General features: G+C 46.3%; 1 protein-coding gene across 1 annotated transcript in view; it reads right to left on the bottom strand.

Moving 5' to 3' along the window:
* Nucleotides 1-23,073, bottom strand: part of Fstl1 (follistatin like 1) — a 53,857-nt gene that overhangs the window by 5,079 nt on the left and 25,705 nt on the right. The window contains exons 3-9 of the mRNA XM_052740665.1: nucleotides 13,446-13,550; nucleotides 10,453-10,582; nucleotides 9,410-9,442; nucleotides 7,854-7,984; nucleotides 3,909-4,027; nucleotides 2,586-2,698; nucleotides 2,167-2,277 (exon numbers count right to left, since the gene is read on the bottom strand). Coding sequence (XP_052596625.1) covers nucleotides 2,167-2,277; nucleotides 2,586-2,698; nucleotides 3,909-4,027; nucleotides 7,854-7,984; nucleotides 9,410-9,442; nucleotides 10,453-10,582; nucleotides 13,446-13,550 — 742 coding nt within the window. The remainder of the gene's footprint in view (nucleotides 1-2,166; nucleotides 2,278-2,585; nucleotides 2,699-3,908; nucleotides 4,028-7,853; nucleotides 7,985-9,409; nucleotides 9,443-10,452; nucleotides 10,583-13,445; nucleotides 13,551-23,073) is intronic.

Genomic DNA, 23,073 nt, shown 5'->3' with positions numbered 1-23,073 from the left:
ATCTATCCTAATTCTCTGGCTTCTGTTCCTGCTGTTCCCTTTAATTGACTTCCACAAGACAAGCCAGTCCTACAGAATGCAATGGCGACAACCTGAGTCCTGGCTCAGGAAACTCCTCCCGGGCAGTGATTCGCAACAGTTCCCACACCCTCACAACGTCCCAGAGAACAGTTGCAAATGTAATTTCCAGCTCAGGATGTAGTTCGTTGGCAGAGTGCTTGCCTAGCATGCAGACCGTGTACCCCACCCCCATGTTCAACCCCCCAGAACTGCAAAACAAAAAAACAAACAAACAAAATTTCAAATCACCTGGCTTTTAACTGTAGAAATTTTGATGTAATTGATTGAGGTAGCTGGGTACCAATGTTTTTGCTTTTTGAAGGAGTTTTGTACACCAGGGTTAATAACTACATGTAACAAATGTTTCTCAAGTACAAAGGAAAAAAAAAAACAGGAAAAACAAAACAAGACAAAACCCTAACAAAATGAAACAACAACAACAACAACAAAATCAAAACAAGCAACCAAACAAAAAAGCAAAAACCCTACACAGGTCCCCAAGATGTTCTTTTTGTAGATTACAGTCTAGAAGGTTTGGAAGGGTGCCTGGGAATCCATTTGCTGAACACAACATTTACCATTAGGAAACAATAGACACAGGTCCGTCTGTTCCTCTTAGCCAGTTCTCATGGCCCTGGCCTTTTCTGGTGCTACCTCAATAACCTGCTTGTCCCTACTGGTAGTTTTCAGATACTGGCCTGAAAAATGCCTCTTCATTTTCCTCTTATGTCATAGTCTGTACACCAAGATGTGTTGAGGCCCCATAGGCCGAACTGTCCGTGAGGTGGCGCAGTCCACACACAGCATGGCTATGGAAACTAAGTCTTATGGGAGTGATATGTTGTCTGATGCACAGTGATTGGCTTGTTACCCAGATGATTGTGTTTAGGGTTCCGTAAGTCAGGGCACACTGACTCCTGTGTCTTAGAAATGGAGGAGGAATACCTTTCCAAAGTGAGAACAAGAGCAGTTAGAGACGTGGAAGGGAGTTTGGGGAAGACACATTGCTTCCTGGTTGAGGTGGGCTCGGTCCCATTTAAAGATGCCCTCTGATGGCTTCAGTGGCTATTGCGTGTGTCTGGCTATCAGTTCTGTGTCTTTTAGAAAATTCCTGTCCTTAAACAGCCTCTTTTGCTTTCTCATCCACCCCTACGGGTAAGCTGGGCATCTATTCTCTCACACTGAAGCAGACTCAGACATATGAAGGTCACTGAACCTATGGGTAACACTGGCTCCCACGTACACCAATGGCATTCTGGGCGTCCTGGCTAGAGAGCTTCCTGGGTCTTTGCTGTCTCTCAGTGACCATCTTACCCAATCCCCCTGAACATAATTTTAAGTACCTACTTTTTCTTGCCTCAGTTAACTTCTTAAAATACAACCTCAGGGTCATTCCTGCAGGTATAACCTTTAAGTCTGGTTCCACTGTGTGACTCCCACTCTGGACCTGACTTTAATAGCCTTCTCTGATTTGCTTCTATCTGACTCTTGGCTTCAGCCTGACTTTCATGTAAGTTCCCTCTTGATCACTGACATCACTGTAGCTTAGGTCTCTGATGGGATGTGAGTGATTCCAATGTACTCTTGGACCTCTGCTCTGCCTCCAAACTCCAACACCTATATGTCCCCAACCCATCTTGCCCCTGTCTCTCAATGATCTTAATTTTTAAATTTTTAATTTATTTTTTACATTTTTTTCATTTACTTTTTTTTTTTTCCTGCATGGCATGGAAGATTAAGTCCTTTTGACTTCTGACTACTTGACTCTTTTATATAGAGTATTTCCTTAACTGTAATAAGGATTAAGTTGGTTAATAGGCATAGACCGTGGAAGGTTGCTGGTACACATTTCTCACCGATCAGCGCTTTCTTTCATGATGATTATTTCAGTCTCATATTGACATTCATTGGTGCTCTGGATCACCATTCTCTCTCCTTTGATGCCTCTTGATTTTCACACCTGAGGCATCTAGAGCAAGTGCTCCACCCACCGTGCTCCCCAGAGGGGCTGGGGGGCTGCCACTCACTTCCAGTCCCTGGCCTTTCTTTGCCCCATCACACCCATGTCATCTCCTCTCATTCAAGTCTGCCCTCAGTATGGCTCACCATCACAGGTCATTGCAGTGCAGACCCAGTGTCCACAGGAACAGACACAGCGATTACAGTCTACCTCCGTCTCAGCTCCATCTGCATAGGTTTCGTCCTCCAGGGCACACTCTGTGGGGCCATAGACAAAGGCAACAGTTGGGACACGAGGGTGGGACAGGGTGGTGTCTTTGATACAGTCTGAGCACCCATGTCCCACTTCCCAGACAAGGACTGCCTTGTCTCTCATGGTCAAATGCCCCATAAACTCATGGCCTTAACCTCATCATAGAGACGATGGACTGATGACAGCCCAGTATCATGGATGGGGGCTAGCTCTGTTATCTCTGGAGAATTCTACCAGTTATTTCTGGCTTGCACCTTCCTTTCCCTGTAATGCTTCCATCCCCAACAGCACTCAGTTTCTAGATTAGGCATACTCTTCTCAGGAGGGTTGAAGGATGGGTTGAGGCACTTGAGGAACTCCTGGAAGCTGAGTTTCCAGTCAGCGTTCTCATCAGACAGTTCAATGAGAGCATCAACACAGAGTCCTCTGAAACAAAACACAGGAGAAACACCATCAGCAAGGCCTTGGCTTCTTCCCTAAGAAAGGAATTAAGCACAAGGCTCACAGACAGCTGGAGCCCCAGGCAAGACGACTGTCCATGTCTCTCTCCTTTGACCTGTCACACCATTACCCAGTTACTCCCGGAAACATCCAACTTTCAGCTTCTTAGACTGGATATCACAGCACGTAGGCTGTTCAAATGCCCCCTCAAAGACAAAGTTTTGTCCACCTTTATTAGCAAATGCTCTCACTATTGGCCTATCTTCCTCTAGATTGCCTTTCCCCATGGCATGACTGTCAAGTTAACCAGTCCAGAAAAACCAAAGCAGAAGAGATGATAGATGACCATCACTATTCTAAAAGGAGTTCTTTCAGAAGATTTTTAGGACTCTGGCTCCATCACCCCCTCTGTTGACTAAGACTTAGGCACTGGCTCAGCCACTTCCTACTCAAATGTCCTTGAGCTAGTTATTCAATCTTGCTGAGTTTATTTTCTCACCTCTAAAGGTAGGGGGGAAAGTCCTTCCCTTACTGGGATGTTTTGATGATCAAACATTGAAATTATCAAATTACCTAAATCCAGGTTACTGAAATATGAGTTGTTAAGGTCAAGGACTATGGTTAAGAAGACTCATAGACGCTACAATTTGAACTTGTTTTGAACAAAAGAGAGTTAACTTTCCCATGTTTAACTCTTACTGATGTACTAGTGCCATGCCAGAAACTTCTTTGTTTATTAATATTTATTCTAAGATGAATACTAAAAGAAGAGCATACACTTATAACAATTAGGGAACTCTACATGGAACCACACTGATCATCTTAAACACCAGGAATGAAATGATTTTAGGTCTACAATGAAAGAATACATTAATATAGTTCCGTCAGAAGATCAACGAGCATCAGCTGCCACACTCAGAAGCAATGTGGGTATGGCATAACCTTGATAATTTATTCCAAAATTAGTCTTTTCTCCTTGCAAGTTCTGACCCCAAACAATAACTGCTTGATCAGATATGAATGTTGTTGGGTATCCCAGTTTTATAATGTTCATAGACTAGATCACGACAGAAATCCTTCTTTTCTGTTTCTTTCACATTGGCACTGGCAGCTTCTCTGCTGGTGGAAGCGGTCCAAACCCTCTCTCCTAGGCAGCCTTCCCTGGGGACCATATGGCCAGGCCCTCACTCCCCACCTGAGCAGTTTGTTGTTCTCCTGATCAGCATAAGTGGTGATGTTGATGGCTGTTTCATTCTGCTCCACAAATTTCAGGAATTCACTGGAGTCCAGGTGAGAGTCACCATTATCAAAGTTCTAGAAGGAGATGAAGAGATCTCTCAGGAGTGTTTAGAAAGCCCGTTTTATTGGGGCACCCTCGGCCTGACCCCTCAGTTCATCGTGTTCTTAATACACTCCAACCCTGCCCTCACCTAGCCACAAGGAACTACAGTAGTAATTAGTGGCTCAGATTGATGGATACCCAAACTAGGAAGTGGTACTCCAAGATGAGCAAGCGAAAGTTCCTGATTAGAAGCCATCAGTGGGGTTCTTTCAGTATGGATCCTGCTCAGGAGGGCAGCATGAACAGATGTCTGCATTACCTAAGAAGACCCTGTGACCCAGTCCCTGACACTGTCCTCCAGGCCATTGATAACGTCATTGCCTCACACCTTAGTGAACACATAACAAGGTGTGGCATTCTAAGCAGTAAATGAGAATCTGGGAGGATGGAGCCCTGGGTGTATGATCCTAACAGGCTGCTCAGGAGAAGCAGCAGTTCAAGAGATCTTTCAGGCTTCCTTGGGACCCACAGAAGTCTATCTTGCTGGTTAAGACCAGCCTCCCTCCTCCTCTGCCCTACACTACAGTGGCAGTGCCTATGTGTGCACAGGTCCTCACGCTCCACCGTGCAGGCTGATGACCTGTGACAGACAGCCCAAGAACACAACTGAGCAAGGATTGGTAAACAAGGTCAGGCATCATTCCCTCCAAAGCAAGACGCTAAACCAAGACCTCAGCCACCTGGAACCATTCAACATGCTCAGGGTCTAGCAACAAGGGGAGGCATCAGCTCGAAGGCTTAGACCAAATTCCATGTTGGATGCTGCTGCTATCCTAACTAGCTCTAGGGGGACCCCTTCCTTCCCCACACTTTTCTTAGGCTGCCCTGGGAAATGGGCAGCATCCACAGGCGTCTGGAGGAAATGTCTGCCTAGACTCCTAGGCTGGGGGCAACACTCCTTTCATGACTACCATGTGTCACATGTGAAATGTCCTTGGCATAGACAATGCGGGGAACACAAGAGACAGCCATTACGCCTTTGCTTAGGACCTGTTTGTCACGCTTGCCCTGATTCTCAGGGACAGGTCTGAGACGTTCTTTAAGCACTCACTATACACTTGCCCTGAGGAAATCTCCCCACAATTCCACTTGTGAGGTTCTGACTAATTAAAGATGCCCAATTCAATAAGCTTGATCAGACAGGGAGCATCCTGAGGACCAATGAACTTTCCTGAGTACAACTAGAACACACCCCATCCCCATCCCGTCTGGTGACAAGTATGAGCGTAGGAAAACTATGGTCCTGCAGCAGGTATGAAGCTACTGACTGGGCACTCTGGACCTGGTACCAAAGTCAGTGCTTCGTGTGCACACATCAACTACCAGGGAACCAGAAGGCAGGCCTGAAACTCAGGGGACATCCCAGCTCTTGTCAATCTCATCTCTTGAGTCTGGTACCTGCCCAGAAATAGCATTAAACCCAATGGCATCTGGCCAGAATCCAGCATAATTCACTCTAACTGCAAAGGCTAGAGATACTTCTGCATGTCTGTCTGTAGTCAGACAAAATGTCGGAGACAGCAACATTTTTCTTTCTTTCTTTTTTTTTTTTTTTTTTTTTTTGATTGTTGGATTGTAGAAAGGAAGGGAGAGGACTGTTTTGAGATCCATGCTAGGGAATCACACTTGTATGCTGACAGAGTGTTCAGAGGAGATGTGCTGAGCCAGGCATTCACTCACATAAAGCAGCTGGGGCAATGGGGTCTACGATGCTAGTTAGGGTCTAGGAGGTAAGAAGGCTGACTTCAGTTTTAGTCCCACCCTCTAGGTGTCTCCCATCTAGTGCCACAAGGTATGAAGAGCATGGGTAGGAAAGGCTCTCCCTGCCAGGCTCCCCTTTTATTCTGTTTGGAGTTCATCAGAGAAATGGTGACTGGACCATCGGGAGGGGAAAGGCAGGGTGGGCCTTACTTGAATGCTGATTGGATTTGCCATCCAGCTATCTACGCCAGGGTGGGACAGCATCTCTCTCGGATGTCTTGGAAGAGGAGCTTTGTGTTTGTAAGCTGTGAGCAAGCTTCCTGAGATGGGAGAATGCTCCAGAGAAAAGCTGTTTTCCCAAGTGGCCGTGCTGTGGGTTTTTTTACCCCCTAGGAGCCTGTAAGAGTGTTACTGCTTGGGGACATGGAAATGTGTTGAGTGGCATTGTGGCCTGGATACTTGGCAATCAAATTTAATAGCAGGTATCAGAAGTGCCTAAGGCCAGCTGCCATCTACAAATGGTTACAAGATCCCAAGTGGCCCCTTGGAATTAATGTCCTCTGCCCAACAGTTCCATACAGCAAGGACAGGACAGAGGGAATGCCTACAATAAATCTTGCAGACATTACTCATTTGGCTTTGGGAAAAAATCATTTTCTTTAAAAAAAAAATCAAAATTAATTTATTTACCTGTTGTGTATGTATGTGTGTGTATGTGGGAGTGTCGTGATATAGCATATGTGTGGAAGTTGAAGGACAGTTTGCAAGAGTTGGTTTTCTTCTTCTACCATGTGTGTCCTGGGTATGGAGCGCAGAGCTCCGGCCTTGGCAGCCCGCCAGCCCCAAGTCAATTTCTTTATGTTTCTCTCTGCTCCTGTCTGTTTCTCCTGCTCAGCAAAGTGATGTTGTTTTCTGGAGAAGAGGAATTGCCCATGTCTTCAGTGCTCTGTCACGTGGCAATGGCTGAGACACTGCAGAGTGGGAAGAGCTCTGCTTTCTCTCCAGTGTAAGATAAAAAACTAGAGTGGAGAAAACTTCTATCTAATAAGAATAGTAGAGGAGATGCCTTAAACGATCAAATATCCATTTCAACTCAACCCAGCGTCTCTTCATCTGTGGGTGTCCATAATGCCAGCTGAAGATTCCATCCACAGACTAGGATGGTGTGAAACATATTTGCGTGGCCTGAGAGCTTCCAGGAAGTCCCTTGTATGTGTGGAGCTCTAAGTCCTGGCTGGCTAGTTGTGGGGACAGCAGGCATTGTGAGCACGCACTGGGATGAGTGTCCAAGGCGCCAACTTTAATATGTGTATCTTGAAAGCACAGGGACTTGGTACTTCTGTGGGAATGCGGTACCTGAATGTGTGGCTGAGTGTAAGAAGTGTCTGTGATGGGGTTGTGGTTTGTGTGTCTGGAATAGTGTAGGTGTGTGTCTATGTTCTTGTCAATTAGCTAGTAAAGTGCCCTTAACCACTTTTCCCAATGACTCTCCAGTCTCCTGAATGATCTCTGTGTGTGGTACTCATACCCACTGCCAATGATTTATTTCCTCACTCATTTCTCCTTCAAAAGCAGTATCTTTCTGGGCCTCCAAACGGAACTCTGATCTCTTCTACTTAATACAGTAGATAGCAGCACTACTTGGATTCTGGAACAGTCTCCAATCCCACGTACTTCTTGACTCTTCTCAGACGAGAAGCTGTGACTGGCCAAGTTAGTGACGAGGAGAAATGGGTGGCAAGCTGGGCAGGAAAGATGCTGAAGTGGGCCTGGTATACCAAAGGTGCTCTGTTCCAGCCCCTGAAGCGTTACACAGGGCAGAAGAGAGTCTGCCATTTCCCATGGCAGCTCCTTGAGACTTTGGTGGTTCTAAATGCTCAAAGGGAACAGCACATGTATGTTGGACCCCAAAGGTCAACTGCTGGTCCCCACTGGTCAAGCAGATCGCAAGGCAACTTTCTCGGCTCCATAAAATGACTGGTGATGAGGGCACACTCAGGGTCTCTAAGGAACTGTGTCTCCCAATAGTCACAAAAAGGGGAAGAGGGAGTCCCCCTTTCTCTAGGACGGAACACTGTTGACTTCAACTCTGATTACCTTGAAGTACTTGTCCAGGATCTCACTGTAGTTGCTGCCTTTAGAGAACCAGCCATCTGGAATGATCTCAGCTTCCAGCCACTGGATGATGCGACGCCGGAGCTCATCACGGTTAGCTTGATAGCAGACAACTGTGGGGGTGGGGTGGGATGTGAGGTGGGTGTGAGGAAGAGAACCCTGGAGTCATCAGCACCCACTGCCCAGTGTCACTCAGTTCTGCATGTGTCATCCTATTCAGTCTTCACAGCACCCAGAGAGGCAGGATTATGGTACCCAGAGTACAGAAATGTGTCTACCCCAGGAAGCACGCTCACATGTGAAAAACACCCATAAAGATTAGAACAGTAGTTCTCAACCCCCTTTGGGGCTGCATATCAGACATCCTGCATATCAGATATTTACAATACAATATGTTTTGTTACATAACAATAGCAAAATCACAGTTATGAAGTAGTGACAAAATTAATTTTATGGTTGGGGGTTATCACAACATGAGGAACTATATTAAAGGGTCACAGCGTTAGCAAGGTTGAAAACCATAGGATTAGAAACTTGAAACAATGGTGAAACAGAGGCATTGTTATTTAAGAAAAAAAATAAGGAAGAAAAAAATAAAGGATGTTTTCATGAATGTGAAGGAGCAAGGGAGAAAAAAATCATTCACTAAAGTAACTCTTGGTTCTGGAAAGTATTAACAAATCAATAAATGAAAACATTAGTTATTCATGCTGCTGGATTGCTGAAATTCTCCCTTTCTCACCGACTGAGCCCTTTCAAAACTTTCTCCCATCATCCTTTACTATAAACAACAGGAAACCAGGCCAAGGAAGGGCCACGCCTCAGCCCTGCTCTGAGCAGCTGTTCTGAGCCATGTAGGAACAAGTGGGAGTCAAGTGGGCAGAGAGGCAGGGGAGAGACAGCTCCGGCCAAAGGAAATTCCTGGAAGACAACACACGCTCGGACATGAAGAGGGCGGGCGCAGGGCCAGGGAATGAACATACGGGCATTTCCCACTCTGTTCTTCCACGCTGTGTGGTTTAGGGGAACTGACTCAATCCTATGAGCCTTTATACCTAACTCTAAGGTGATTACAGCAAGACCTGCAAGGTTACTGTGAGGTCTGGGCCTATAAACTACGTTGACATTCGAATACATTTTGAGAGAAAGCTACAGCAGTTGCCATACTGGCATTTCCAACTGTCCTCTTACAAGAAGAGCCGTGTCTTCTGATTTCACTGGGTCCTCTACAGGAGCATGTCTTACAAGGCCCTGAAAGAAGGGCTGACTGGCTGTCATACAGTGCATTCACCTCTCAGCAAAAATGCAGAAGAGTCAACATTTAGACCCGAACAGCTGCTCTGATCGGCAGACACCAGAACAAATGAACATTTTAAAAATGCAGACTGGTGGTCTGACTGAGCTGTGTTGTGCTCAGCCCAGATCTGGATCAAAAGTCCTAACCCCACAGATGATCTGGCCGCTCAGTGGGGACCGTGGAAGACAAGACGCTTCCTCCCTAAGATGCACACACACTGCAGAAAGGTCAGGGTACTTACTTGGGCTGGCAGATGGACTCACAGACTTCTTTTCTGCAAGAAAAAAGGAGATGTGTAATGCAAAGTGAAGAATAAAAGAATATGTCGATGATTTTAGAATTAAAACTCTGAAGTCTTGCAATCTTGTCATTATTTTGTCTTAAATTCTTTTTTTAAATTAAGATTTGTTTATTTTTATTTTATGTGTATGGGTGTTTTGCCTGCATGTATGTCTGTGCACTATTGTGCATGCCTAGTACCTGCAGGTCAGAAGAGGGCATCCAATCCACTGGAACTGGAGTTACAGATGGTTGATAACTGCTATGTGGGTGCTGGGAACTGAACCCAGGTCCTCTGGAAGAGCAGCCAATGCTCTTAACCAGTGAGCCATCTCTCCAGCCCCTACCTCCAATTCTTATATCCTTTTCTTTCTTGTAGGGTCTGAGGCTGGGATCCTTCCTGCCTGTGGACAATGGATTGCCCTTCCAGATTTCTATTTCTTCCTGCTGGGTTGAGCAGTCCCTGGGATTTCAAAACTTCATATAGAGATTAGTTCTGCCCAGCGGACAGAGAGGAGACTGGTGTCTGGGATAAAGCTTTGTGTTTTTCCAGGGAAAGTCAAGGATGGAATGGCTGGGCAGGCTTGGAAAGGTCTGGTGCTTGGGAATTCTCATGCTTGGGAATCCATCTTTCCAACTGATCACAAAGACAAGAGTGAAAATAAAGGAGGCGTGTTACTAAGCTGAGAAATGCCTACATTTTAAAAGCAGGGAATGGAGAGATTGCTCTACACTTTCTGAAAGGTGTGGAAATCCTTTTAAGGACCGTTATACCATTATTGATTATTGATGCAGTCACTTTATTTTACTCTCTGGCTGCAGGTGATGCTGAGAGCAGACCCAGGTCTGATGCAGGAAACACAGGGCAAAGGCCCTAGCAGGCTTAGGAATGCTAGGAAGGAGCATCTCCAAACGGTTGTGTGGTCACCAGGCCACATTGCTATGGTTTCTGTCTCTGTCTCCCTATCACAGGACCTGCCATTCAGCGATGACTGCATGCCTTACCTTTGCAGTGTCCGTCATAATCAACCTGGATCTTGGATCCAGTGAGGCAGGCATCTCTGTGGAGTTCACAATGGTTGAGGTAGGTCTTGCCATTACTGCCACACACAGGCCTCTTGTGAGGTTTGCATTGCTGAAACAGATCGGCAGGGGGATGTTTGTGCAGCCATACAGGATGGAGCACACACTCACACAGCCTTCTTGTCAGGTGACTCACCACCAACAGAGATGGAGCATGTATATAATCACCAGGGCCCAGGGAACCCCAGCTCTGGTCACCATTGGTGACTCTACTCCACTTGATACAACAGGCATCCTACAACCTTGAGTTCTCCACGCCCCTCTGTCCATCCATCCTGGTCCAGTGCCAAGATGCAAGTACACAAACACCCTCCTTTGGCTGAAATATCGTATTGTACATATCCCTAGTGCAATAACACAAAGAAGCTAGGCTTCCGGGAGATGATGACATCACCAGAGCACCTTCCTCAGGAATGGAATTAAGGCCTTTACAAAGGGGTTTCACACAGCACTTGGCCCTTTGGCCCTTCTATCATTTGCCATGTGGGAACACTGTGCTCAAGGGTTCCTTTGCAAGTAGAGACCAGGCCCTCGACAGACATTAAAGGAATTTGTTTTGATCATGCATGTCACAGCCTCCAAAATGGGGAGAAGTATACTTCTATGATTTAGTAAGTGCCCAGCTCAGGCATTCTGTTATGGAAACAGAAGCAAAGTAATCCTACTTTCCATGACAGGAAAGAGTCAGAGCTGAGAGATGGGGGCATGGAAACTACATGCACAAATGTATGCAACCCCCTCTCCCCCAGTTCTTCCAGGGCCACATGACAGGGATTTCTTGTGCTCTGTAGTGTTTGGGAGCTGTTCAGCTTTTGACCTAATTTCCCAACCACTGTCATAAGGCTGACAATGAGGGTGAAAGATTACAGGAAGTCATGGACAGAAATACAGACAAAAGCTCATCTGGCTTGTAGGCAGACTAGGGCTACTGGAGATACGAAGACAAGAAAACAGATGTTAAAATGGTTGGACTCCCTTCCTGAGTCAGGAAAGAAGTCCAACCCCTCCATTTCATACATGAAGAAAGGTGAACTTCATTTATTCATTCGGCCAACATTTACTATGGAGTGCTTACTATGCTTTGGGTGCTGAGCAAAACCAACATGGGCTTGTCTTTACAGCAATTCCTGGGACTTGGTTTGCTCAAAAATCACAAGCTGAGACTATTGCCAGAGTCTAATTTACGTTACCACATGGTGGTCAGCATCCTTCTAGTGCAGGCTGCCAGGGTGAAGGGATCCCAGTGGGATCAGGTTGTAGGATTCAAGCTGGTACACTCTCCATTCGGATGCAATGAATCAGGGGCCAGAGACTAACAGGGTAGTATTTACAGAAAAGCCCATTTCCAGGGTATGGAGAGGCTTGATAGAAGGGAGGAAAGAAAAGCCCATGGCCGGTGCAATTTACATTCACATTAAGAATGAAAATTTATTAAAGTCTTGCCTATTTCTCAAAGGCTCATTTTGCCTTTCAAATGCCATTTAGAAAAAAAACTTCAAAGCCCACATTCTGTCTGATAATTTAAAAATTTGCATATCCTTTGACCCAGCAGGCCCCCAGTGGCCTTCAATACTAAGAAATAAAGGATACTGGCAAAAGGATGCTGTTGTTGTGGGGGTAAACAACCCAGATAACCACTTAAATATCCATCTCTAAGGAAACGATGAATAAATTTACATCACTAAATATTATTCGGCTGTTTAAAAATGTTAAAATCTGTGTTGATCTGGGAGGCTGCCACAGGCACATCAAAGAGTACAATGTACAGATTGCACAGACCTATGTGTGGAAATAGTATTTTGTATAAAATTGTGGAAACTCTGGTGTGTAGAAAAGCTGTTAATGCCATTTCCTCAGACTAGTGAGAACCGAGAGTTTTTTGGTAGTACAATGTCTAAATACCTACACTATTTGACACATAAAACAATCCTTAATTTAATACCATCCTTCCTCACCTACTACCACAGTTTAACACAACTCTCTCAACCTCATTTTTACCTTTTAGACCACACCCACTCTTATACCTCTTTACATTGTATGTTTTCTTTCTGAGTTTGAATCACCTTACTTAATATCACACCTTCCAGGCCCATCTATTTTCCTACAAATGCCAATTTTCTTTACAGCTGAATAATATTTCATTGCGTTCATGGACTACAGTTTTCATCATCTGTCCATCTGCTGGTGGACATCTAAACTGGTTCCATTTCCTTGCTTATATACGTGTGTGTGTGTGTGTGTGTGTGTGTGTGTGTGTGTGTGTGTGTACACGTGTGCACATGCACATGTGTATAGCAGCCAGAGGTCCATATTGGATACTGTCCTTGGTTGTACTCTGTATAATTTTCTGAGATAGAGTTCTCATTAAGTCTGAAGTTCAGGATTTGGCTAGAATGACTGGTCAATGAACTCCATGGAGTTGCCTCTCTCCCTCAGTGCTGGGGTCACAGACTCCTGCTACCACACCAGGCATCTGTGTGGGTCCTGAGGCTCTGAATACAGCAAGCATGTTTCCTACTGAGTTAGCTCTCTAGCCTCCCTAAATATTTTTTTTAAATAAATGAAAAGCATCTCTTTTAAAATTTAATTAAAAATCAGGGATTTCACTCTTAACTGTAGAGGAAACCTTCCATGTGTCTTTGGGATAGACAAGCTCTGCATTTATAGAAATGATGGGCCGGGCGGTGGTGGCGCACGCCTTTAGTCCCAGCACTTGGGAGGTAGAGGCAGACGAATCTCTGCGAGTTCGAGGCCAGCCTGGTCTCCAAAGCGAGATCCAGGAAAGGCGCAAAACTACACAGAGAAACCCTGTCTCGAAAAACCAAAAAAAAAAAAAAAAAAAAAAAAAAGAAATGATGGGATCCCTGGAACTTTCCACAGTCGTTGTCCTCCACGGGCCGGACGTCAGGACCTACCTCAATGCAGAGGCATGTGGGCTCCCCCTTCTCTGTGACTGCACACTCCCGGCCAGCTCCACAAAACACATTGGCACAGATCTTGGATTTGCTCCTTGGTTCTTCCTAAAGTACAAATCATAAGGGAAGCCTCGTTACTGAGACGAGCCCACCACAGGATAAACCAATGGTGGTGATGACCTTTCAGGCTTGGGACTCTGGTCTGCCTAAAGTTGTCTTCCAATAACGGACACCAATCTCACAAGCACTGTTCTGGCTCAGGTTCAGGAACCCCAGATTGCGCCCCTAAGAGCAAAGCAAGAACAACTTTCTTGCATTTTTCCTCATTTAAAAAAGATACGCATTGAGCATCTGTGATAAAGCTAGCCCCGTGCTAAGGGCTGAGATACAAAGGGCAGTCTTTGACCTCATGAACTCTGTGGCTCCCCGCGAGGAAGTATCTAGAACACGTATGGACGTGCCAGCGGTAGCCCCAGGGAGCAGGTGTGTATGAGAGAATCGGGTGAGGCCTTCTGAAGTTTCCACACCCTTAACTGATTCTTTAAGCACGAGAAGGCTAAGCCAGGAAGAAATGGAAACACTGGAGACACATCCAGACATTTTAACACCAAGAGATGTTCACAGCAATACCATCTCAGAGGCCAGGAGGAGGATGGCTAAAACGTGGACAGGCTATTGTTTGATAATTCAGCCACTGTATGTGCCCAGGCTATAAGATAACAGGACCAAACCACCCCAAAGAGAGTAGAATGGCCCACAAGCCTTTTGCTGGTCAGGATTCCTGTTCAGACACATGTAACAGAACCGCAAGGAAAAGAAGGCCTGTAATAAGCCGCATGAAAATGCGGCTTTCGATGGGCACCAGTTTGTTGGTGGCACATTCCTTTATTCCCATTCACTGGTGGTAGAGGGCCAGCCCCACCTCTTTCACCATTCAGCCCTGCAGTCATGGTGGATAAACAGAGAACCGGATTCCTCCGGGCCCTGTCCTCAGCTAGGCTGGGCAGGCTGAAGCGCTACAAGCTTCCGGGCCTAAGCCTGCTGGGCTGGGGCTGGCTCCGTAACAGCCAAGATGGAAGAAGCCTAGGAATGACCGGGGTAAACGCAAAGTTCATGCTTCTAGCCCACGCCTACCGTGTCATCTAAAAACTCATACCCACGAGGTTGTAACAGAAGATTTCTTAAACGGGGAACCAAGAACAGGTCAAAAACAAACTAAAACAAAGCCCAAAAATTGCAGAGCTTGAGATCCGTGAGACCGGTCCAAAAATAGCTGCTCTGCTGCCACCTGGAGGCTACTTTGCAAACTCCAGGTTATTCTTTTCTCCCATAAGCCAGCTTGCCCGCCGTGCAGGGCTCTCATTGGTCTAGAGCTCATTTGCATTTTCACATCTCATTGGTTTTCATGCTGTTGCTAAACCAGTTTTTTTTTTTTCCTTCTTCTTAAATATTGCTAAGTAGAATTCAAAAAAGCTAGCAGTGAAGAAAAGAGGAAGTGTTTCTCTGGAGGTTGGAGGAATGGATTTAGAGGTCTGTTTCCTAAACGGGGGTGGGGGGTGGGGGTAGGGAGTGGGAGTGTGTGTGGATAAAATCCAGACAGGGCCCTCCTTCTTGTAGGAGCTGTGCCTCGGAGCACAAAGCAAAGCTAGACGGGAAGAGAAAAAGCGATTGCTGGTTGTTGTAAAAGATAACTCGGGTGGTCTCTTCCCCACCCAGAACTCTTTAACCCATGGGCCCATCAAATGAGCAAGAGATGCACAAATGCACACAACAGTAAGCTTGGCCATATGTCTGCACTCAAATGTGCACTCCCCATGTGTCCCTAATTAGTCCCTCGGCCGATTCTTCCAGCCATGCATTTCCTCATCTGTGAAACAGGAGTAAATATAGCACAAAAAAAAGTGTGATCAATGGGAATAGCTTACAGGCTGCTTGCAGAAGAGCCTGGAGCATTGAGAGCATTTTGTCTGGTGTGTGTGCTTCTTGTGTATTTATCTGTGTGGGGTAGGGGTGCACCCGTCAGGGTATGTGCGGAAGTCAGAGGCGGGGTCTCTCTTTCCATCAGGCGAGTCCCAGGGTTTGAACTCAGGTCGTCAGGCTTGGCCGCAAGTACCTTTACCCGCTGAGCTGTCTCGCCCCACCCCTTTACCCTCTGAACTGTCTCACCCCACCTCCTTTTGATAAACACTACAAACAAAAGCTGTTCGGTGGAGGCTGGATTCAACAGAAGTCATGTGCAGAAGTGGTTCTCAAAAATATGTTTGGAGAAGAATACCTTTTTCTTGCATCCTAACAACTAATATTTGAAGAGTACGACTAAAACTTGCAAAATGTTCTTCATACACACAATTTCACCTTACTGCATGGCGAACCCAATAAGAACATGGATAGTATTACTAGCCCCATTTTACAAACGAGGACATTCAGGCTCCAAAAGGTCAAATAATTTGCCTTAGGTCCCAAAACCAAAAAAGAGAGGAGCCTGTATTCAGCTCACTGGTGACTAGGCACCCATTCATAACCACCTGGCATCCTGCAAAGTGACCTACCACAGGTGATGCTACTTAAACTCTATAAGTCCCTAATTCTGATGCCATATTCTCCCCATTTTACCGGTGAGGAATCTGACCTTAGAGGCCCAGTTACAAAAAGTGACAGTGTTGGATTTTCCTCCAACCAAAGGGAAATAATTCTTCTATATTTAGTTTCTTTTTAAGTCCATATGACTTAAGGTTAGGGGAATTATAGTGGGGGTATGGGTAATACAATAGGAAGTGTAAGGAGACCGTACTGAGTGCATTAGGCATTTGGAGCTGATACCCGACTCTCATATCCAACCCTCTTCCATATCCGTCACGGCCATGGCCATGAGCAAGGTAGTCTCTTGAAACCTGATTCCTCAGGTGCAAATATGAAATACTGATGGCCGGAACTGTGCTCAGAATTAAATGGGACATGCTGTGTGCTACACAACAGGAAATGGCTGTCACTACAGCGGGTGATTTATTTTCAGTTTTCCCCCTGAAATGCTGTCACGGCCACCTTGGACTGTCATATCCTCATCCTTCCCTGTCCTCACAGTGGAAAGATACCATTGAGAGCAGAGGGCCCAGCAACCCCTGGAGGGCTTTTGACAGAGCTCAGGGATCGGGAAGCTGGGAGTTACACAAGCATTCTCTCTGCAGGTGACGCGTCTGTCAATAGGTGGCAATCTCTCTCTTTGTCTCACACAGCCCAGAGCCGCAATGCGGAAGAGCCTTCCTGGCCGCTGCAGCTCTACCCAGCTCTGTCCTCCCAGTGAGGAGTGCAGGGATGAGGGAGAAGAGGGTGGCCAGGGGCAGAAGGATGATCTGCCCGTCTGGGGAGGCAGTCTAACCTGTGTCCATGTTGTTTTCTGCATGTGCATGGCAAGTCAGACTTGGAAGAGCTAGTCTCACGGCTAATTTTCACACTACAAATTCCTCTGGGCAAACGAATGCCCAACCGTTCCGCCTTACAGGTTGAAAACGTTCTCTGTCAGCTCTTGCATGTTAACGCTGCTGCGGGCTTGCACAGCAATTTTTAAGTCAGTTTAAACTTGAAACAGTTTCTAATTTATGCATTTGTGTGTGTGCATCCTGTGTGAGGATATGCTGTGGGTACCCAAAGATGCCAGAAGAGGGTATTGGATCCCCTGGAGCTTGAGTTACAGGTGGTCATGAACTAGCAAACATGGGTGTTGGGAACTGAACTTCGGTCCCCTGGAAGGGCAGCAAGTGCTCTTAACCACTGCTCAGCACTTTTGATAGGTTATTTTTTCTATTTTTTTCTTTCTCTCTCCTCCCCCACCCTTTGTCTCTCTAAAAGGAGCTTGACTCTAGGCTCTTCCAGATTTGAAATCCTGGCATGATGACTGTCCTCAGGTGACACTATGCCCTGGCCTCCAGCTCTCAACTTCAGCCTCTTTCCAATGAACCACTTTGTCTACAAATCAAAGCCAAGAAAAAGATCATCTTCAGCCCGAGGTCTTACAGACCTGCAATGATTTTATGTATTTATGTATTTATTTATTTATTTGCAAGCAAATGAAAAAGGAGATTATTTGCAAAACCAGCAGAGGTGATCCTGTGTTTGAGTCTCTGGGACGAACAGCAGAAAACACACATGGAAATGTTTCTGAAGAACCTTGCAAAGTAAAACAGTTTCTGCAGGAACCATGTGCTCTGGCAAGGATGGAAGCTTATGAGCAAAGCCATAAATGTCAGCTTAATACAGCATCACTTCACTAATTGGAACTGGGTCAGGACCATCTTCTTAGTTTTTTCCCCTTCCCAGTTCCCCCTCCCCCACCCTCACTCTGTCTTGCTAATGCCAAGGTGGATGGATATCCAGCCCCATTTGCCACTGTTCTGTGGCAGAGCGGCTTTGTGGACACAAGAAGGGCTCTCCTTGCTTTGCCAGAATTAGCCATGGAAACTTCACGAGACTCTCAGTGCCTCTCCGATGCAGAGTGCCATGGAGCTGGGGTCAAATGGATCTCCAGAACTGGGGAGACGGGGTCGGGGACACAGGGGTGGGATGCTGGCTGTGCACACAGCCCTCCTGGAGTACAAGCCCACAGTAAAGCTGGAGAATGTGAAGGAGAAAATGAAACCTCTTCCAGCTGCTAAAATCTAGCTGGAGCATCCATCACATGACCCCACGCAGTCTCTGCTCCCCTGCTTTGAAAAGGAATGTGCTAGAGCACTGTGGACCGAAGAAGTGGAAGAGGGAGAGGCGCTCTACAACAGTAGTTCTGATTGGCTTGGCAGGAACCAAAACATTCGTGCCAATTCCACACTTAAGTGTCCTTTGCTTGGGTGCATTCCCAGCCAATGCCTTATCTCAAGTTTAACATACCAGGGCCACATGCAGGTTTTGAGAAGCCTAAAAGCTTGAATGTTTGGGGAGGGGGCAGGGTTCTGGGAGGGACCTGCCAAGTCAAATCGCTGAAACAGATGCTTAATTAGCATCCAGGTCAATCCAGCTCTCCATTTGCTCCATTGTTTCCTTCTTGAACAAGACCTTTTTAACAATGGTTTGGGCCTGTAGTCTGTCAGAGCCGCGCAGAATAGCCTGTGTACATATGGCTTATCTCAAGCCAGGGCTAAGTGGCTTGCATACTTTGGCTCCCACAGACCCAATCTCAGGGAACAGTTTTCACATTAAATGGCATTTGGGAATACAAAGTTTCAATTATACAAGATGAGAAGTTTCTGCAGACTATGGTATATATATATATATATATATATATATATATATATACACACACACACACACACACACACACACACTACACTGTAATGGCTGTTTTTAATTCGCCGAGAAAAGGGACTTTCAATCTTCTCAGGGCATGCACACAATAGTAACTACTTCTTCGAGGTAACAGATGTATTAATTAGCTTGATTGTATATGAATATAAAAACACTAGGCTGGAGAGATGGTTCAGCTGCTAAAGGCTAGGCTCACAACCAAAAATACGACTATAAAAAATCATCAAGTTGTTTATCTCAAATACATAAAATTTTTGTATACCAAAGTTCAGAATGCCTGGGTGAAACTTCCAAGCACAGAACACTTATCTGTTCCAAATTTTCCTAGTAGACTTTCACAAGAGATTCATTTTCTGTTCTTCAGCCTTCAGCCTAAGATTTTTGTCCATTTTAACTGCCAATGTAGAGCATAGACATAGTTTTCCAGGCTTCTTCAAGCAAGGAGAGTAAATAATTTAAATGTATTTAAAATTAGAACCGATGAATGCCCATATTCATTAAAGAATGGTAACAGCACACAACTGCAAACCCAGCACTCAGGAGGCAGAGGCAGGCAGATCTCTGTGAGTTCAAGGCCAGCCTGCTCTACAAGGAGAGTTCGAAGCCAACCAGGGCTACATCACGAAGACACAGCTGGGTATGGTGGTGAGCACACCTGAACCCGCCAGCTCTGAGTGAGGAAAATCACCTTAGTCTGGGAGTTCCATACTAGCTTAGGAAACTGTGGGGGACCTGCTCCCACTCCCCCCCGCCCAGGGTACTCTTGAGCAGGGAGAAGTGAGAAATATGTAGATACAAATATAGAGGAGAGAGACAGATAGAAACACAGGATAACTCGGGAGGGCCTGGGTCCAAACCCACCAGCCCCTTCTGTCTCTACTAAAGGGCTTTTAAAGGAATGCCAAGGGGTGGAGCAAAAGACCTCCCCTGCAGCACAGCCAAGTACAGAGCATCCCAGACACCTGGTGACCTTGCACGTGGTCCAGCCATCTCCTAATGCAGCCCTACTGTGTAAAGCAAGCTCAGATCTCACTAGGAAACCTTTGTGGACCCCAACAGGAAACAAAGTGACACTCTGCCTCAAAAACAAACAAACAAAAAAACAAAACAAAACAACAACAAAAAACCTAATCAAGATAACAGTCTGTGACCAGCATGACAGAGGGACATAGCCTAAGTCTGAAAGGAACTGAGGATGTGGCCTCCATCTTTGTGAGGCTGCTAACGCAGCTGGGTGGTGAGACTGTCATGTAGACACCTGCAAGGCTGCAAACAGGGGACCCACTCTGAAGATGGGGCTCACACTACTCCCTGCAGGATGGCAGGGTCGGCCCATAGACCATGTAGACACGTGGAGAAACAGAGGAGAAAGGATTGGGAGCACTCAGAGACCACTCATGGGAGGAGGGTAGAGATATGGTTGAAAGACATCCAGAACTTTCTAAAGAATATTGAAGCCTGGCAAAACACTGGGTGTAGGGGAAGGAAGGAGTGAGCCCGAGAGCTGTGGAGGAGGCCTTTGGTTTTGGGGGACCAGCCGGTAGAGGAATGTCTCTGTCAGAGATGCAGTGGAATGTCTCTGTCAGAGATGCAGCCTTAGCAAGAGGGTAGGGTGAACACCAGACAGGCAGTGACGAGTCAGGTGTGGGCACAAGCCTAAGCAGACAGTAGGACATCCCACTGACAGCTAGAAATAGGGACAGAGACGCACATCTGGATGTCATTTGTGTAGGAGTGAGAGGTGGGGGAAGAGGAACACACGGGCTCAGGAGGAAAGGGTGGGGTGGAGGGCTGAGGACAGCTGGGGAGGGAAATCGGAAACAGTCCAAGGATTGGGGAGCATGCGCCTATCAGCCCACGAGAGGTCTCTGCAATTAGAAAGGACACCTTCCCACCGGGCAGATGCAGGGGTGGGCCAGAGTACAGGGCTTGGCAAGCACAGTACAGGTTGGGCTGCAGACTCTTTCATTTCTCTGCAGTCAACAGCGTGCCCACAGCATGGGGGCTCTGAAGGTAAAAGCAACCAGAAAAGTGGAGGAGGAAGATTCAGGAAGCCGGGGAGAAGCCCAGCTAGTTGAGAGTGAGCTCCAAAGATGAACACGATTGCATGAGAAGTGATTTGGTAAATGGTAGGATGGGGCGGTGAGAGCATCACAGCTCTGAACCAGTCCCCAAGAGACAGACCTGAAGTAGGACCCTAGAAATGTGCCTGCCTCCTGGATGGTGTGACCTAGGGAAGAAGCTTAACATCTTCGAGCCTCAGTTTACCAATCTATGATATGCAAGGGTTGGACATGATGCCCAGGTCCCTTATATTGTTTGAACTCCATTAACTAGCTCACACATTTACCACTCCACGTGAGCCTGAATATCAAATGTGTATCTCCCAAGTAAGCTCACTAGAATGCCCCCACTAAGAGAAAAGTTTTCTACAGACTTTTTGAGACAGGATCTCACTAGGTAGCCCTGATTTACCTCAAACACACCATGTATATAAGTCAGGGTTGGTACTGAACTAGCAGCAATCCTTCTGCCTCAGTCTCCAGGGTACTGGGATTGTAGGCATGTCTGCCATGACCATCTTGTATACATGCCAACTTGATGGCATTTCAAGGCTTTTTGCTGGAGGCATCAGAGTAGGTTCTTAGAATCTAAGGACTTCATAAGCAATGTTTTTCCACTCCCTCTTGGATCACTCTAGAGCAGTGGTTCTCAACCTGTGGGTCATGACCCCTTTGCGGTTGACCGATCTTTTCTCAGGGGTCACCTAAGATCATCCTGCATATCAGATATTTACATTATGATTCATAACAGTAGCAAAATTACAGTTTTGAAGTAGCAATGAAATAATTCTGTGGTGTGTGTGCGGGGTGGGGGTGGGAGGTCACCACACCATGAGAGACTGTATTAAAGGGTTGAAGTCTTAGGAAGGCTGAGAACCCCTGTCCTAGAGGGAAACAACAATGGATACCAATGGGCTGAGTTCCCCCATGAGGAACCTGCTGGAACTGTCTACCCCCACTAGAATGCTACTAATTAAGTTTTAACTCGACTTATGTTTGCCTCGTAAGAAAGAAAGAGTGGGAGAAGAAAGAGAAAACGGCTAACGGAAATTCACTGGCGAGGCAGAGCCTCCTTTCATGCCAAGAACCTGTCACTGAAGTATGTCTCACGCTGCCAGGCCTCACATTTACTCCGCATTCATGCTCTAATTATTTCCACATGTAGTTCAAGAAAAATGGTTGGTCGAGAGTTTCTTTTTAAAAAAAAAAAAAAAATTTCCCCACACCTAAATCCCCAATACTCTCAATTCTGGGTGGTGAAGGCTCCAGCATGGGCTGACTGAGACATCCCAGACAGCCAGTTTTAGAAGCATCCATCCCCTGCAGTGAGAGCCACATCTGGACCTACATCCCTGCTTGCTCTCATTCCCAAGCTGACCCTCCAAATCTCCCCTGGCGTCCCGAGCCAGGAACCAATTAGTATTCATTCTTAAGAATTCTGAGCAGAATGCAGAGTTATTTGTTCTGATTTGGTGGGAGGGAGAGGGGAGAGGGATAAAACCAAGAGGCATCTTGCTCTGTTAGTCAATTCCAGCAGTACCTGGGTGGCAGCTGTTGGCAACACACACTTGCCAGGGAAGGAATTGGCTGTGGCAAAAACCCACAGTGGCTATCTTGATTGGGGAGTAGTGTACTCTACCCCTCACCCTTATCTGCAGCTTAATTCCATTATCCCAATTTGCATACGGCTCCCTGTCTTAGTCAGTGCTGTACTGCTGTGAAGAGACACCATGACCAAGGCAACTCTTAGGAAAGAAAGCATTTAATTGGCGGCTGGCTTACAGCTTCAGAGGGTTAGTCCATTATCATCATGGCGGGGAGCAAGGTGGAAGGCAGGCATGGTGCTGGAGAAGTAGCTGAGAGTTAATGAGACTCTCAAAGCCCACTTCATGACACAGTGGCACACTTCCGCCAACAGGGTCACAGACCTTCTAATCCTTTCAAATAGTGACTAAGCATCCAAATCTAAGGGTCTATGGGGGGGCACTCTTATTCAAGCCACCATACTCCCCTATTCTGAAGAGAAGCCATTGTCCTGCAGAGTGGTTCCCATGCACGTTGGCTGCCTGACTCTTATACACCAGTCTTCACTTAAGACACGGTAACAAATTCACAGCATGTGGTCTTTCCCTCTCTCTTGTGTGACTTCACTTTGAATGTGGCCTTGGCATCCTTGGCCTCATGGCCTTTTTAGACTCCTTGACTGCGAGAGAGCAGAGGGAGGGACCTGGGAGTAGAATAAGTGGCCAGGACAGGTGAAAGGCACAAACCTG

Source organism: Peromyscus californicus, unplaced genomic scaffold, assembly GCF_007827085.1.
Source record: "Peromyscus californicus insignis strain IS unplaced genomic scaffold, ASM782708v3 Scaffold_16__1_contigs__length_79575227, whole genome shotgun sequence".
Lineage (NCBI taxonomy): Eukaryota > Metazoa > Chordata > Mammalia > Rodentia > Cricetidae > Peromyscus > Peromyscus californicus.
Note: the sequence above shows the minus strand (reverse complement) of the source record. Positions and strands in the feature narration are given on the sequence as shown.